At 35.9% G+C, this 15917-nt stretch overlaps 2 protein-coding genes and 1 long non-coding RNA gene across 3 annotated transcripts; 2 read left to right on the plus strand and 1 right to left on the minus strand.

The window, feature by feature from the left end:
* The first annotated feature begins 198 nt into the window (after positions 1–198).
* LOC111018420 (BRCT domain-containing DNA repair protein) lies at positions 199–5856 on the plus strand. The gene is given in 10 exon segments (XM_022294494.2): positions 199–425; positions 638–988; positions 1549–1896; positions 1899–2984; positions 3207–3433; positions 3516–3785; positions 3907–3987; positions 4441–4552; positions 4638–4704; positions 5619–5856. Coding segments are annotated over 10 exon segments (2676 nt in total). The 5' UTR covers positions 199–355; the 3' UTR covers positions 5683–5856.
* Positions 5857–7024: 1168 nt separating this feature from the next.
* LOC148208883 (uncharacterized) lies at positions 7025–9777 on the plus strand. The gene is made up of 2 exons (XR_015787311.1): positions 7025–9418; positions 9565–9777. It is a non-coding gene; the product is annotated as an uncharacterized LOC148208883 (long non-coding RNA).
* Positions 9778–12168: 2391 nt separating this feature from the next.
* On the minus strand, positions 12169–15431 carry LOC111018488 (C2H2 and C2HC zinc fingers superfamily protein). Its single transcript, XM_022294594.2, has 5 exons — positions 15285–15431; positions 15150–15192; positions 14031–14072; positions 13469–13715; positions 12169–12593 (listed from the first exon to the last, which is right to left on the minus strand). Exons 1-5 carry the CDS (start codon positions 15290–15292, stop codon positions 12340–12342), a joined length of 594 nt encoding a protein of 197 aa, XP_022150286.2. The 5' UTR covers positions 15293–15431; the 3' UTR covers positions 12169–12339.
* Positions 15432–15917: the final 486 nt, after the last annotated feature.

Here is a 15917-nt window from a genome sequence, read left to right on the forward strand (position 1 = left end):
TTATCATGACAATAAAGTTTTGTATATAAAAATAAAATGGTAACTTTTTATAAAGTTACATCTAAGAACATTTTAAAAACATATAACTAAAATGAGCAAAATATATATATATATATATATATATATATAATTTGAGTTGGCTTGAAAACCCCAACGGTTTCCCTCCATTAAGACAAATTGAGTAAATAAATAAAACTGGTCAAAAAAAATTTCCCTCCATTTCACTTCTCCAAACTTCATGCTCTTACCAAATCGATTCAAAATGTTTTTGTATTTCTCTCCGCGATTGCCTCTAGAAGGGGATTCCATTTGGATGCTAGTTCGTGATTAAGAAATTATTAGCAAACATTGCCAAATGGCAATCGTCGCCGATTTTCGGAGTCGGATCGTCGATTTTCATTCTCAATCTTCATCGTTGGTACCTGGTAACTACTTTTGATCTTCAACACGGTTGAGTTTTCATGCGCGTTTGATCGAAAACTACATAGAGAGCGACTGAACCATTTTTTAACTGCGTTATTCTATTGATCATCGCTAGATTCTTCACAGTGAAGGTTTTTGTCATTTGATCGATTTTCTTTCTCTATGTTCATGATATTTGCTCGTTTTCTTCCCTTTCTGTTGGTCTCGAAATCAGGAAATCACGTTGGCGGTGCAAGTCAGGATGATTGCCAACTACTACAGAATACAGTGGCTTTTGAAGAGGACGATGGATTCGACAACCGCGTTGTTCATTTGGAGAGCCCTGGCATTGACACCGAGCTGGTGGATGATCTTGATAGTTCGGAGAACTTGACCATTCCTACATTCGAGTATGAGGATGACGTTGTTCTTGATAGCGAGGATGAAGGAATTGATGGAAGTAGAGTGATTAGGGTTTCAAGTGCCCTTTCTAGAAGTGAAGCGGTGCAGAAAGTTGGAAGTGATGCACAAGAAGAGAATGTGGCAGCGGACTTCCATTATTCCGATCAGAAACAGTGCGATACAGGTCCATACTCAACTCACTGCTTCAATAATTTGAAACATGGTAGGTTAAATATACGAAAGGGTAATTCCCAATTTGGTTCTTAAGCTTTTAAAATTCTCAAATTTTCTCCTAATGAATTCAAAAATTTCCCTTAGGTTATTTCGTTGAAAAATCTGTGAAAGTTTGTTAATGAAAATTTATGTTCCATTTACATATTTGGATATATCACGTGGAAAGAGAATTATTTTATTTATGAATTTTTTAAATTTCATGTGCCAAGTAGCATTTAAGCCACATGTGGACTGGATAGGTCAATAAAGCATAAAATATCAATACATCAACTTTTGGTTAAAAGGTTTTAGAAACTATTTTACAAAAGATCTAATTGAAAGTTTTTAATACATTATTAAAGGATAAGAATGGAGGGCTTTAAATAATTAAGGATGAAATTGAAGATTACCTAATAATTAAGGACCTTTTGTACGTTAGCCCCACCAATTTTTGAATTTATTCTTCTTTCCCACTCTGTTCATTACTTTAGTATAACTCTTGTTTGGCTTGCCTATACATTTTGTTTGAAGGGGAGCAAGTTTCTTCTAATTGTGTTAATGGGTTTGACATGGGGAAGGATTCATCTCAACCTTCTGCAAGGTTAAGCTATTGCAGTTCTCAGGAACCAGGGGAGTCAACTCAAGTCAATGCTCTTGGCTTTGTGGATCATTTTCTATCTGTAAGTACTGCAAATGCAAATCCTTCTCAAGGAATTTGCCACAGAAAGGCTGCTAGAGTGCAATCACCTCTGCTTTCTAGAATTAAAGGACCTCAGAATTTGGCAAAGAGAATAGGTAGGAAGTCGATTGAAGAAACTGGGAGCTTTGAGTGGGTTGACATTCACAATCAAGAAGCAGAATGCAATTTATTTGGCGAGTGCCAAAGGAAACTTCTGATTTTGGTAACTGCAGAAGACAGTCATATGCAACCAAGCCTCAGAATATCGCAAAATTGGGGAATAAAGATGGAGATCGTTTGCTCGAAAAGTATGAAGATGAGGAAATGCAGGCATATGCAAGTGCAGGCATTCAGTTCCAAGTTGATTCGACTGCTTCAACTTTGCCACATCCAAAATTGGATATCTGTTCATTAGAGACATATGGGATGGACAACATTGAAATAGAGAACAAGTCCAACAAGGAATCAAATGAAAAATTAGCAGAGGAACCGTTTGGATCTAAGGATGATGAGGAGGATGCTCTTGACCAATTAGATATTGGTTTTAGTACTCAAATAGCTGCTGAGGCAATGGAAGCATTGTCTTATATCCCAGATAGTAACAAAACTATCAATGCTTGCAGTCCACAGAATGCCCTGGAGAATGTTCCATGCTATATGATAGAAGATAAACCTCATTTGAATAATTCTTATCCTCAAAAGATAGGAGGCATTGTTAGAAAATCAAAGCGAACGCTACAATCCAAGAGGAAGTTTAATGCAAAGTGTTTGAATACATATGAGGCGCAGTATGATTGTCAAAAGTTAGAATCTGTTTTGATAAATAAGAGAAAAGCAAAGAGAGGTAGATTGGCAGTGCAGGGAAAATTAAGTTATAGAAATTCTCCTGATGGGAGCAATTATTCAGCCACATCTTCCAATCTACTCAGCTATACAGGTAGTTGCCAACTGAGTCAGCAAGGTCCCACAAATGGAAATCAAGTTCCCATCACCGGTATGATGCATGGAATATGGAGTCACCCCAGAAGGAGAAGAACACCTCGCAACTTGCATAGTCATCCAAATGAATCGAGCAATCAGAATAACACTTTTTTAGCAGTTGATGGAAGATGCAGCAATTCCATCTTAATGAAAAATGGGACAAAGGCACAGAAGAATCAGGAAATGAAGAAACCAATCTCAATCTTAAGTTCTTATCCACATCGACAATCTTTTATATATAATTCTGACAGATACCTGGCAGACCAGGTTTATGATAAATCAAATTCAGCAGGCAGGAATTTTCTCAGTAAGTTAGCTGTTCTAATTAGGAGAATTAATCTGCAAGTTCTGCGTGTTTCCTAGGGATTCATGCAAGTTAATTAAGCAATGTGCAAAAAAGGAACTATATTTTTGGAATGCATTGCATGAGACAAAATTGTAATCATTGTTTGAGACGATAAAATTTGGGTCTCTGTTTATAATAGGATAACGTGATCCTGGTTCAATAACATGCTATGTTATACCACAGGGAAAAAGACATCAAGAAGGTCCAGCTCCAGAAATGATGATTATCACAAAACAACTATTGACAAAATTCTACCAAAGTCGTCTTCTAAGGAGCTTGCAAGATTAGGTGTCTCAGAGTCCATGCCTGATCTTAGATGGAAAGATTTGAGGAGAAGAAGAACAATGGCTTTGGTAAAAGTGTGTTTTAGCCAGCATTTGGATGAAATAACTATCAAACAACAAAAAAAGGTAAATTTGTACTTTTTCTTTCTTATGGACAACCAAAATTTTCCAGAACGTGTATTTACCATGTGCTTTTCTTCGTTAATAGGTTGCCTTACAACTGGGTATATCAATTGCATCGAGTTCTGCAGATGCAACACATTTTGTAGCCGATAAATTTGTTCGTACTAGGAACATGTTGGAGGCCATTGCCCTTGGTAAACCAGTGGTTACACATTCATGGCTTGAAAGTTGTGGACAAGCAAGCTGTTTTATTGATGAAAAGAACTATATTCTACGAGATACTAAGAAGGAGAAGGAGATCGGTTTTAACTTGCCTGTTTCCTTATCTCGTGCTACCCAACGCCCACTTCTAAAGGTGAAATGTTTTTGTTTTCTTTTGTTTTCCATCTAGATTAAGGCTCTTTTCTTAGTAGATATATCATTAATGCTATATATTGAGATATTTTTCATTTTTCCTCTTTGATCCTACTTAACAGGGTCTCAGAGTTCTTGTCACCCCAAATATAAGACCTGATAAAGAAATCATAACTAGTTTGGTAAAGATGTCTCAGGGTGAGGTACTATAAATGCCTGTGCATTGGTATGATTGTTCTCAAATTGAATAATTGTTTATAGTATGTAAGGGCCCGTTTGGTAACGTTTCCGTTTCGTGTTTATGTTTCTTCATTTAAAATAAAGAAAAAATAGAATTGGATGGCTCCAACACCTACGAACTAAAGGATGATCAAACAATATTTATGTTTATGTTTTGTAATAACTAGAAACGGGAACGAGAAATAAGAAACTTGTTTTGGTTGTTTCCAAAATTGTTATACAATTTTGAAAATGTTTTAAAAAAAATGAGAAACAAGAAACATAATTAGTTGCAAAATACTTATGTTTTTTAATAAAACTGGAAACGAGAAACAAAACACGGGAACGCTACCAAACGAGCCTTAAGTTCCTACCTTTATCCATTGTTATCCTTTTTTGCATAAAGACGTTGGTCTTAAAATTTAAATGTCTTGCAGCCTGTTGAGAGGAGTCAGATTTTCACAGGGAAGGATGAACAGATCCCCGATGATCTACTTATTCTTTCTTGCGAAGAAGATTATGAGAACTGTGTTCCTTTCCTCAGAAAAGGTATGGGCTTATCACTTGTCCCCTTCCCACACTCCTGGTTTCTTAAAGAGTAATACAAGAATAATGCTGGAGCAACTATTTGCAGGAGTAAGAGTTTACAGTTTGGAGCTTCTACTGAATGGGATAGTTATCCAGAAACTTGAACACAAACGGTTAGTATTTTCCACACAAACCATACAATTTAAAGAGCATGATGCAGAGGTTGAATCTAGCGATATACTTGCTTGCTAATTAACTTAACAATGATTCAAGGGTTGCATTAGCTTGATTTTCCCTCAGGATTAGATGAGTATATCCATCCATTAAGTAGAGTTAGGTTGGAACAAATAAGTTGGGGAGCTGAAGCTAAATGAAATTAAACTGTGTTTGGAATGAGTTTTGAATGGGTGAAAAGTGTTTTTAGCCCATTAAAAGAAATTTCAAAATTTTTGTAGTGTTTAATTAGATAATCAAGAGTAATTTTGAAAGTTTAGGAGAAGCAGATAACTAGTTCTAAAATTATTTGTAAAAGGAGCATCTTGTACGTTTTACTCTTTGTGCTCTCTCTCTCTCTCTCTCTCTCACATCTCACATCTCACCGAGGAAGTGAGATTTTTTTTTTCTTTTTTTGGATTAAAATACATTTTTAATCTCTATACTTTCATTCAAGTAACGATTTAATCTTTGAATTTTAGTACGTAGCAATTTGGTCAATATAGTTTACAATTGGTAACAATTTAGTCCCTACCGTGTAAATCTCATCCGATTTTTATTATATTACAATTTAGTCTTAATTTATAATTTTTTTTTAATTCTTCGTCAGTTTATCAATCTACCTATATAAGAAACTATATTAAATCTTAGCAACATTTTTTTGCGTTAGAAACTTAATCATTACAAATTTTAAACTACGAAGACTACATTGTTACATATTAAAGTTTATGAACTAAATTTTTACCAATGTAAAATTATAAGAACTAAATTAGTACTAGCTAAATCTTAATGATTAAATCATTACTTCGATGATACTACAATGATCGTTTTTTAAACTTTTTTTTTACATCTAATTTAGACTTTCCATTAATAGGTATGAGCTCTTCATAGAACGCTGGATAGGTTTTGTGACAGCCAAGACCAATAGAGAAGTGTAATTACTATTTTCTTTTCTTTTTGCTTCTATGGAAATGCTATAAAACATGGCTTATGGGTTACGTATTTCCCCTCTTTAACTGATAATTCTTCATATCTTTGAGAGATTTTGGAAAGACTGAAACTTTGTTCAGATTTTCTTCCTATTACGAATGTCCATCAAGAATATTATTGTTGGGGGGCTTTTGGGCTTAATAGTTGTAGCATAAAATGCTTAAGGGTAAGTAATTACCGAAATTGTCCACTGGATTGAGTTTTTAGTCATTCAAATACTACAGATATTAATGTTCAATTTTATTTAGAGAAACAAAAGAGATTTCTTTTGAAACATAAAAATCAAATAACAAAGTGATTAAGAGACTCTAAGGAAAACTTTTATGGAGAACGGGTCTTAGGGAAGTGATTTCACCAGAAAAATTAAACATGCCGAGATTGAATATACAATTAATCTATAAGTCAAGAAATCATAAATCGTAACTGTTTTTTCTGAGCACAATTAATTCTCCAACTTGTTAAGAAATCAATATCATTATCTAGTTTCATTAATAAGCTAGACTTGAAGTCTTATTCTTTTAACAACTTTTAAAGTAATTCTAAATTTCTTATCTTAGAAATACCTCAGTGATGCATTTAAGTTCCAATCTAAATCACTTCTCTTGAGAATTCGTGATCAAGAGATTAGAGATTAAATGTATTAAGCAAATAAATGCACAAATAGATTAAGTACAAATCAATTGAGATGATTATTAATAAACCCAACTCATAAATTTAGCGTCTATATCAATCTCTAGAATAAGAAATTTAGTTGTCTATGTTCATGAAAATACAACAAAATCTCATTGAGAATTTCATAATAAATCTAGAAAAGATAAGGCAAAGGTGAGAAGCTAAAGTCGTCGTGTCGAATGATCGTCTCCGACTCAATCTCCACAATCACTAGCTTTCCAAAATGGTCTCCTAGCCCTCATTGCTTAAACTTTCAAACCAATCCTCTCAAAAATTCAATTCCCAATGTAAGAGTGTATAAAGGTCCCCAAAATGGCGCACTAATCTTTTATTTATGAGAAGACATTGCTACAGCGCTGCGGTGCTGATGTGGTTGAATTAAGCTTTCATTTTTGCTCTAGTTTTCCTCTCAATTGATCGTTTATGCTCCAATTCTTTCTAATGGCTCAATCCTGTAAAAACATCAGTTATGTACGTAAATAAGCCATAAATAATCAAAAATTGCCAAATAATTCCTTCTTGAATGTCATGAAAAGTGGTTTATAAAGTACACTATCAATAGTCCTTTTTCAGATATAGTATTGATTATTACCAATCTTTTTCAAAACTCATGTTTTTTAATCTTTTGCTGACTCCACTAACTTGGGTAATACAAATAGACTCAATTTCAAGGATTTTTGGGCTGAATAGTCATTTTCCCAACACGGTATTGTTTTTTACCCATGTTTTCTAATTTTTGATGATATCATCCAGGATACTAAATGATCCTCACTGCCCCACTGCCAACTACTTAAATTTTCTCTTCCTTATTTGAAAACAATGCATTTTCTCTCTCTCCCTTATCTTGTCTTCGTTCTCTCTCTTATCTTTTTGCTTCTCTTTTATTTTTCCTCAATTTCTCTATCAGGGTCTTCTCCTTGTGTGTTTCTTCTCTCCATTATTCTTTTTTCTCTCTCTATTGTTCCTATCTGACCTAGCCCCTACCTAGATTTTTAGTCTTATGTGGGATATTCGGGTGGGTTATTCGAAATCTACAGTTTGTACTATTTCGCATGGTATTTGACCTCTCTAACACTAGGCCTACGTTGGGTTTCTTCAGATGTTTATTATATGTGGGTTGTTATGTGTTTGTTTGAACTGTTAATAGATTGAGGGAAAAGTTGATGGGGTAGAGAGAGAGAGAGCGAGAAAGCAAGCAAGCGACCGAGAGAGATAATAGTGAGACATTTTATCGAGGCACTTCTTTTTTCATTGTTGTTATTCCTATTTTGTTTAATTAATTTATTTGTTTAATTATATTTCTACAACCATGTTTGAATCATATGTAATCGTTGATAAGAGAAACAATACATTATTTTCTGTTTGAAGTTTACTGACTAGATAACAATATGATTTTGCTGTTTAAAATCCATTAGTCAACATGTGTAGACACAAACAAAATATCACTTAGCTGCGTAAGAAAAAATATATATAAAGGTAATAAAACTCAACAAACCTACAACCACAATGCCCCTAATGCCCCCAAATGTGACTCCAACATTGCAACTCTATCTTTTAGTTCCTGCTTCTCCTCGGATCGGTTTGCCTGTTCACACTCTTCCTTTACAAGATGTTCCAAATATTTAATATGTCCTTCATTCTTCGCAACTGAAATTGTGCTGAGTATAATAACTACCTATTCTTGCAACGTGGTTTCCTCTCATCTTTCAAGTCAGCCTTCGTTGTATCTTCATATGGACTTCCCCTATATGGTCTCATATAGAAAAGAATGCTTTGGTGGAGAATAGAAGAGAGTTTGATAGACTTGTATATTAAGTTGGAAGAGACATGAAAATCTGATTCATTGAATGTGGTTAGGTGAATGATTATTAAATAAAATGGGGTGACATTTATTGGATGTGAGTTTTGAAACACACCCATGCACGTGGGGAAGGCAAACAGACCGAGGGAAAGAGAATGCAATACACGATGAGTCAACATCTTTTTTTGTAAATTTAAGAAAACTTGAAATAAAAATAAAAAATTTAGGATGATGAAGAGTTCTAAAACTTATTACAATGAAATGGTAGTACTAGATTTAAAGGGAAGTGATCTTGATGGTGGCATGTACCCTGCAAGGGATCAAACATGGGATTCTAATTCGGCTACTTTGTCTGCGAGGTGTAGTCTAAGGTTGCGCTCTTAATTGAGCATTGTTTCGAGTAAATCTCGTGTTCTCTCGGTTTCCCTTAATTTTTATTTCATGTTGTTGAGATCATGCTGCACTCTACGAAGTTCTTTCTTTAGTGTTTCGATTTCCTGCTGTGCTTGTTGAATTGCAACATGTGTAGCATCAATTGAATTATTTTCTCCCATTAATGAGGCATGATTGATTAAGGGACTCGTTGCCTCGTCTGATGACATTGTGTGATGAAAAATGATTGCTAAATAGTGAGTGAGTTTTGAGTTTTACATACATATATATAGGAGGAATGGAGATGGATGTGAAGGGTCACAATGGTTGGTTGATACTTAATGCAACTTTGGATACAGCATGGGAGAATGCAACAATTTTCGTTTCCCATGTGTTGGGAATTTGAAAGGTCGTCGTTTTCTTCTGTGAGACAACGAAAAGAAGTGAGAGCCAGAGATAGGGAGAGAGCAAGAGAGTGAGACCAAGAGAGAGAAAGCAAGAACGAGAAGGAGACCAATGTCTTACTCTGTGTATCCCTAACATAACTCAAAACAGTAGCAAACTGTACAAGATAATACAAATGTATTCAACAATGACCTGTATATAGAGAATAAGAATTCGGGCTCACTAAGAGGAACATACACCATGAAATCATTACCCCTTCTATGTCAATAAACGTGGGTGTTGATATTATTGGGTTATTACATGTCTGCCTATTGTGACCTGTTCTGCCATACCGACTACACTTGTTTACACGGCGGCGCTCGTTGTCCGATGGGATTCTATGCATCCTACGTCGACTGACTCGTTAACAAATCCTGCTGGTTTGATGGTCCGAGGTTGGTATTCTACAAGTTTTTTCCATTCTAACATGTGGACATAAGTAAGATTGGTTCTGCGTATGCTGCAACTAGTGCATCCACACCATAGCATGCATTGACTAACGTGTGTGAATTTATATTCTTGTGTCTCGCTACTGCTATAGCGTGCGAACATGGTATTTGCAGGTACTGGAACTCCATGCTTGTACATGTACCAGCATTAAGATCAACAATCTCATCCAAGCCTCCATCTTCAATGAAATTTGCACCAGTCAATTGGTTTTACATTGTATCGACGTTACTTCTCAAACTGTAATGCATGTCGCTCCTCAGTGTAGTTTGAATGAGAAGTGGTTCGAATAGACCAGTAATTCTTCTATCGTGGAACCATCTTTATAGTAGGTCGCGTATAAATTCAAGAATTAATGTGACCGGTAATTCTCATGCTTCTCTAAGGATAACGTTCATTGATTCTACACTGTTCGTTGTCATATTTTCATACCTTCTATCGACCTGGTAGTACCACTCCCACTGTTCTATCCCAATTTCTTATAAGTATTATGCTAATGAACCACCTCCAACTGATAGTATTTGGTTCTAATAGTGAATGAACTGCGACTCACAACATGCAGAGGCTCCATCAAGATACAATTTGGTTGATGCACTATTCTTGAATCGAGATTTTATGTTGTCAGAAAGGTGGTAAGTGCATGTACTGTAAAATGTGTTCGGGAATGTTTCACTCGTTGCATTTGTTATGCTGACGTGACGATTAGATATGAATACCAAGTCTTCTGGTTCCTCAATGATGTCCTTCAAGTTTTTCATGAACCACTTCTAAGAAGTATTACTTTCGTTGTCTACAATCGCAAATGCAAGTGGATATATCTGATTATTCTCGTCCAATAACACCTCTTTGCACTTCTCCTTCAGATGCATGCCATCAACCATAGTTACTTGTCATATCAGTGTTTTAAACTCTCTAATGCTGGCTCCCATGACCATGAACATATATTTGAAGTTAACAGAATCTTCAGTCTGGATGTGGAAAACGGTACCTGGATTCTCTATTTTGAGTGTCTCACTGTATGCATACATGGGTGTACGAGTCCTCAGGCCGCCTTCTAACAATATTGTGTGCTAGTTTCGTGCTTGATAGACTTTGTCGTAATTTATGTTCACATCGAATTTTTTCCAGACATCATCCTTGATGTGTTGTATCTTGTAAGTGTGATCGGTTCCGCTAAGCCTATCCTTTATAAGATTAGTTATTATCCAACAGCTAGTCTATCTTTGATCGTGATTCAAGATGTCTACTGAGCAAGTTTGTTCATCAACATACTTCGAAACACAAAATATCGAAGACGTATCGACGGAGTGTGCTACAACTCTTCATTTGCATGAATTGTCAATGCATCGAATAGCAAAAATTGATCTCGTTGACTTCACTCTGTATTCAAAGTTGTTGCGCATTGCTACATTAGCTAGCACCATTCACAGGTCATGCTTCGAAACGAATATCTTCCCCACGTGTAAGTCAGCTCTCTTGGGAAAAGGTTATGTAAGGTCAGCTGCTCTCCGGTCACTAGACGTGTGGATGGAGTTCTTTGTGTAGACTACCAGTGGTGGCTTGTGTGGATGTCGATTTGACGGATCATGATACGGGTTATTGTCCTGAACTTGTAGTCGGTACTTCCTCTAGAACATTCAATGCATTTGATGTGCTTGGTGGTAAAGAAGTCATGCCTTAGTAATATGTCTCGCTCTCATCTCTCATTCTAGCTCTTTCGATTGCTTGCTTTCGCACTCTTTTACTCTCACTCTCGCTATTTTTCTCTTTCACGCAATCCATCTCGCCATCTCTCTCTCTCCGTTAACTTCTCTTTGTTCTATTAATAGTTCAAACAAACTCGTAACAATCCACGTATAATGAACATCAAAAAAAGCCCAACGCAGACCTAGTGTTAGAGAGGTCCAATACCATGCAAAATAGTACTAGATTTCGAACGACCCATCCAAATATCCCACGGATCGAATAGAAACAATAGGGAGAAGAAAGAATAATGGAAAGGAGAAAGACAAAGGGAGAAGACCATGACAAAGAAAATGAAGAAAAAATAAGAGAGAGAGTGAAGACGAGAGAGAGGCAAAAATGCAGTGTTTTCAAATAAGAGAGGAAAAATCTAAAAAGTTAGGGCCTAAACAAAAGTCGGATAATCAATAATGTGTTGGAAAAAGTGCTATACAGCCCAAAAGAACCCACATCATGCACTGTTTGTTCTCTTCTATGGACATCAACATGCCAAAATATTTTTGTTGGGAAATGAATTTTTTTTTAAACCCTATAAGGTGATACATTAGCCATGCTGCAATTATTAAAAGATAAGAAAAAGTTATAAGAACTAACCATTCAGTTTGCACGTAAACATTATTTTTACCATGTCAACCCAAAAAGTAACTCGAGGTAGACACACTGTTTGAATATAATTGGACCAACTTTATAGTATCAATAAAAATCACATTTTTTAAAGAAATATTTGAGATTAAGGTTGATAAATGACATGATCTAACGTATTCGCTAATTCAAGCATGACTTAATAGATAAAATTTGCATATTACTTTATTTTAGATTGAAGGTTTGGTTACCCACCCTAATAGGGTGACCCTATAAATCGAAAACTAAAAGTAAAAACTCGGTTTAACAAATTTTAAATTGCCCAATTTACCATACAATCATGACGTATTTTACCTCCAAACAAGTAGCAAGGTGAAACCACCAAAATTATTTCCTTTGCTAATCTGGTAAATGAACTTCTCTACATTAAACAACCTCCCACCTCCACAGGTAATCAATTTTCTTCCACGTGAAGAATCTGTTTTCTCAGTTGCATTGGAAGCTTTGAAATATCATACATAAACAGCACAAAAATTAGAAAGCTCTAATGATTAGACTCAGAAGGTTGAGCCATTGTGGTAAAACTATCATACCCTCCGCTTCCTGGTGCTGCTGGATTTCCTTGATACATTGAGGGTGCGCCCATCGAGGCGCCATTAGTCGAAGTTGGTTGCGGTGTGCTACCTGGAACTGGCACTGGTGCTGGAGGAGGCGGCCTGGTAGGCATGTTCACGTGGCCAGGCATAGGAGCTCCCGGTGGGGCCATCATAGGTGGCATTGTAGGAGTAGGTAGATATCCTATGTTAACAGAGGAGAGGAGTTCAATCAATTCGATGCATAGTATAGAATGCCATTCCTACTGCAGGTTATACCTAATTCCATTCAGGAGTGCGAGATAACGTTGAAAAGCCCGACTGACTCAAGTCGGGTTGGGTTGATTTGGAGTATAGTTGTCAGTCGGTTTAATTTTCTATAGTATAAAATGATAAGTAGCCACTCAGTTTGGTTTTTTAAAAATTGGTCTTGGCATTGGTTTTTCATTTTTAATTACTATGTTGATCCAACGTTAGTTTTGGCCAAGAGCCGACCTCCTCAGACCCTAGTAAGGACATCAAGATTTTGAGGATCAGCTGAATCAAGTAGCATACTCAAGAGTCAACCTAACAACATAACATCCTTTAAAGAAAGAGACTCCAATCTAAGAGAATAACACCTAACTATTAATTACAAAAACTCTAAGAAACTGACCCCGGAGTATTAAATCTGATAAGCTCCAAAAAATGGATCTATCTACCTCCTAAAGGAGAGTAGTACTAGTAACTAGTAAACCTACATTGCTCTCATCACCTACCAGGTCATATTCTAATGAAATTTCATCTATTGCGCGTTGAGCGGAAAGGAATGAACATCCTTTCTGTACCAATAGAATTATTTGCAACCAGACAGAAAGGTATCAAATTATCCTTGGGCATTTACAATGCTGAAGAATTATCTCCAATATTCTAATTAATAATAATTACTTTTAACTATTTTTAGCTTTTTACTGATCAAAAAGCATAACAATGTGGTTTTAGTAGGTTTAAGTGCAAAATAAGGAACAACAAAACCAAATGAATATGCAATATGCATAAAAAATTGCCGAATCTAAAAGGTATCAGTTATGTGAATTTTACCTTGAGCACCAGGCATTGGTCTTGGCAAAACTGGAGGCCTAATGCCCGGCATTAACGGTGCAGCTCCTGGCATTACAGGAGTAGGTAGTACAGGAAGACGAGGTCTTTGACCAAGTAAATGTTGATTATAGGCTGCACCAACCTGCTGGAATGCTGCTGCTTGACCGAGATGTTCCTTGATCCTCTGGTCAATTAAACTTTGGGTTTGTTGCTCCTCAAATTGCTGGTAGTATGATCGCACGTTTGCCTGGAGTGCATCCAGAAATCAGGAATTAAGAGTCTGTTCTTCGTTTTTTCTTTAAAATGTTCTCAAATTATAAATCACTTATCGTATTTCAGTAAACAGAGAGCAAGCACTAAATAACTATAAAAGCTTACCTATGTTTTTCCCCTTCTAAAAGTGTTTCTAAAACTACAACCAATCAAGTTTTTAAAGTCTGAAAGTGGTTTTGTTTTTTAAAAACATAAAACTACTATTAAATTTGACTTCTGAAATGGTCCGATGAGTTCTTCAACAATTGGAATGCTATGCTAAATTGAAACGTGGACAAGATTAAGATACCTTATGTTTGTAGCCTGCATTATGCTGCTTCCTCACAGATGGCTGAGATACCAAAAAGACTAAATATGAGCAACAAGAAGAAGGGCCTACTCAAACAGAAAAGACTTAAGAACCAAATATTACTGTATCTAGAACACTATAAGTAATAAAATGCAATTCAGATAAACCATTAAAAGTTGTACAAACCAATCTTAGTTTGAAAGAAACTAAAGGCATGGCATATTTGGTTTGAGAGCAAGTGTTTTGTGTGTTTCCATCGTTAAATCATGGCCTAGGGCATGCATTTTTTCTAAAGAAATCAAAGACTTAAATAAGAGAAAGGAAAGCACTTTGATAAAGACTCATGCAGCTTCATGAAGTGCTCTCTCTAAAGCCTTTCACAATTAGGGTGTGTTTGGGAGTGATTTTGACATCGCCATTGTCAAAATCACTTCCCTTTCCATGGATCATGTTTTGCAAATAATAAATTGATTTTTGAGGTATTACTTGGATAGTGATTTTGAAAAATCAGTTATACTTCCCTTGAAATATTTGTTTCATACAAAAAAAACAATTATACTTAAATCTCTTTTTTCAAAATCACTCATCCTACCATTACCCACAAACACACCCTTACAGCTTACTCATTTTCTAAGATAAATTATGGCTGGGAAGCCTTCTATAACTTGTTCCGATTGCAAGTAATCTTTAGCTTCCGCTTTAAGTTTTAGTAGTTTCTACTCTAAAAGGAGTCCTTTGATCATAACTTTCCCATTAGCAACACGCATCACACAAACCAATCTGCGTACACTCAACATCAGGAACACTGAAATTCAGTAAAAATAAAAAAAGCCACAAACAGTAGATTTGATCCACTGAGCATAAACATAAGAATTCGATCTAACCCCAGTACCGATCACAGTAATATCAAGTAAACTTTTCTAAAATTCCTTCGAGCAACTGATAGGTGCACTACAAAATTTTTAAAAAATCATTAACCGCACAACATCCCCCAGAACAAAGACAGAACTGCAATGTCGGCGAAGGAAACCCCAAAAAGAAAAGTCCTAACAAATCTAGCAGCGATAATCAAAAGAATATTAAATGACATTGTTATCTGAATGAAACGATAGGACTTACAGAATCATGAGTCAGATATGTGTCACAATAGTCACAATAATACCTGCACACAAAGCGAAATCGGATCACTTAAACTTTAGCGAGAGGGAGGGAGATGTAATCGCCATAGAAGAAGATGGAGATGGAAGAACGCACCGAGGCATGGCGCTGGGTAGCTCGACGAAGCAACAATGGCAGACCTAACCAAAACCCTATCAGCGACTCTGCGAAAACGAGAGAGAGAGAGCGGAAGAAGCTTCTAGTGTATTTTGTAAATGAAATTTGATTGTTTGACAACAAAATTCTGCGCCATGGAGGTAATCAATCGGACGGCACCGGACGCTGCTGATTGGATTAATGCATCCGACGGTTGAAAATTGAGTTCAGTAATCTGGGTGCAAAATGGGTTCGGTTCGATTTACTCGACTGATAGTTCGGTTTCATAATTTAAAAGAACGAACCGACCGCTGTAAAGCATATCCGGTCTGGTTTATTCGTTCGGGTTTAACTGATCCGCTGGTGTTTTTTCAGTCTAAATCATTATAAAATAAAATTGTGTACGTTGTAGGGTTTGAAAAAATATAAACTCATGACCTCTTGGTCAGAGATATATGTCAATTAGCGCTGAATTATGCTCCTTATATTTCTACGACGGATTTTTATGCAATCATGTTTGTTTGAATGAGATTGTTTATTCCATTATAATTTTGAACGTGTTCACGTAGTTTCAGTATTTAAATTATGTCCCTAACTTTAGAGTATAGTAAATCTTAGTTCAAGTGGTTAAGA

Source organism: Momordica charantia, assembly GCF_013281855.1.
Source record: "Momordica charantia cultivar OHB3-1 chromosome 9 unlocalized genomic scaffold, Mcharantia_2.0 BLBB01000009.1, whole genome shotgun sequence".
NCBI lineage: Eukaryota > Viridiplantae > Streptophyta > Magnoliopsida > Cucurbitales > Cucurbitaceae > Momordica > Momordica charantia.

Excerpts from the sequence above, each read along its gene's own strand:
- LOC111018488 (XM_022294594.2), bottom strand. Across the intron at positions 14,073-15,149 it reads CATATCTGACTCATGATTCT|CCATCTGTGAGGAAGCAGCA; the intron begins GTAAGTCCTATC and ends TTGGTATCTCAG. Across the intron at positions 13,716-14,030 it reads ATGCAGGCTACAAACATAAG|GCAAACGTGCGATCATACTA; the intron begins GTATCTTAATCT and ends GATGCACTCCAG.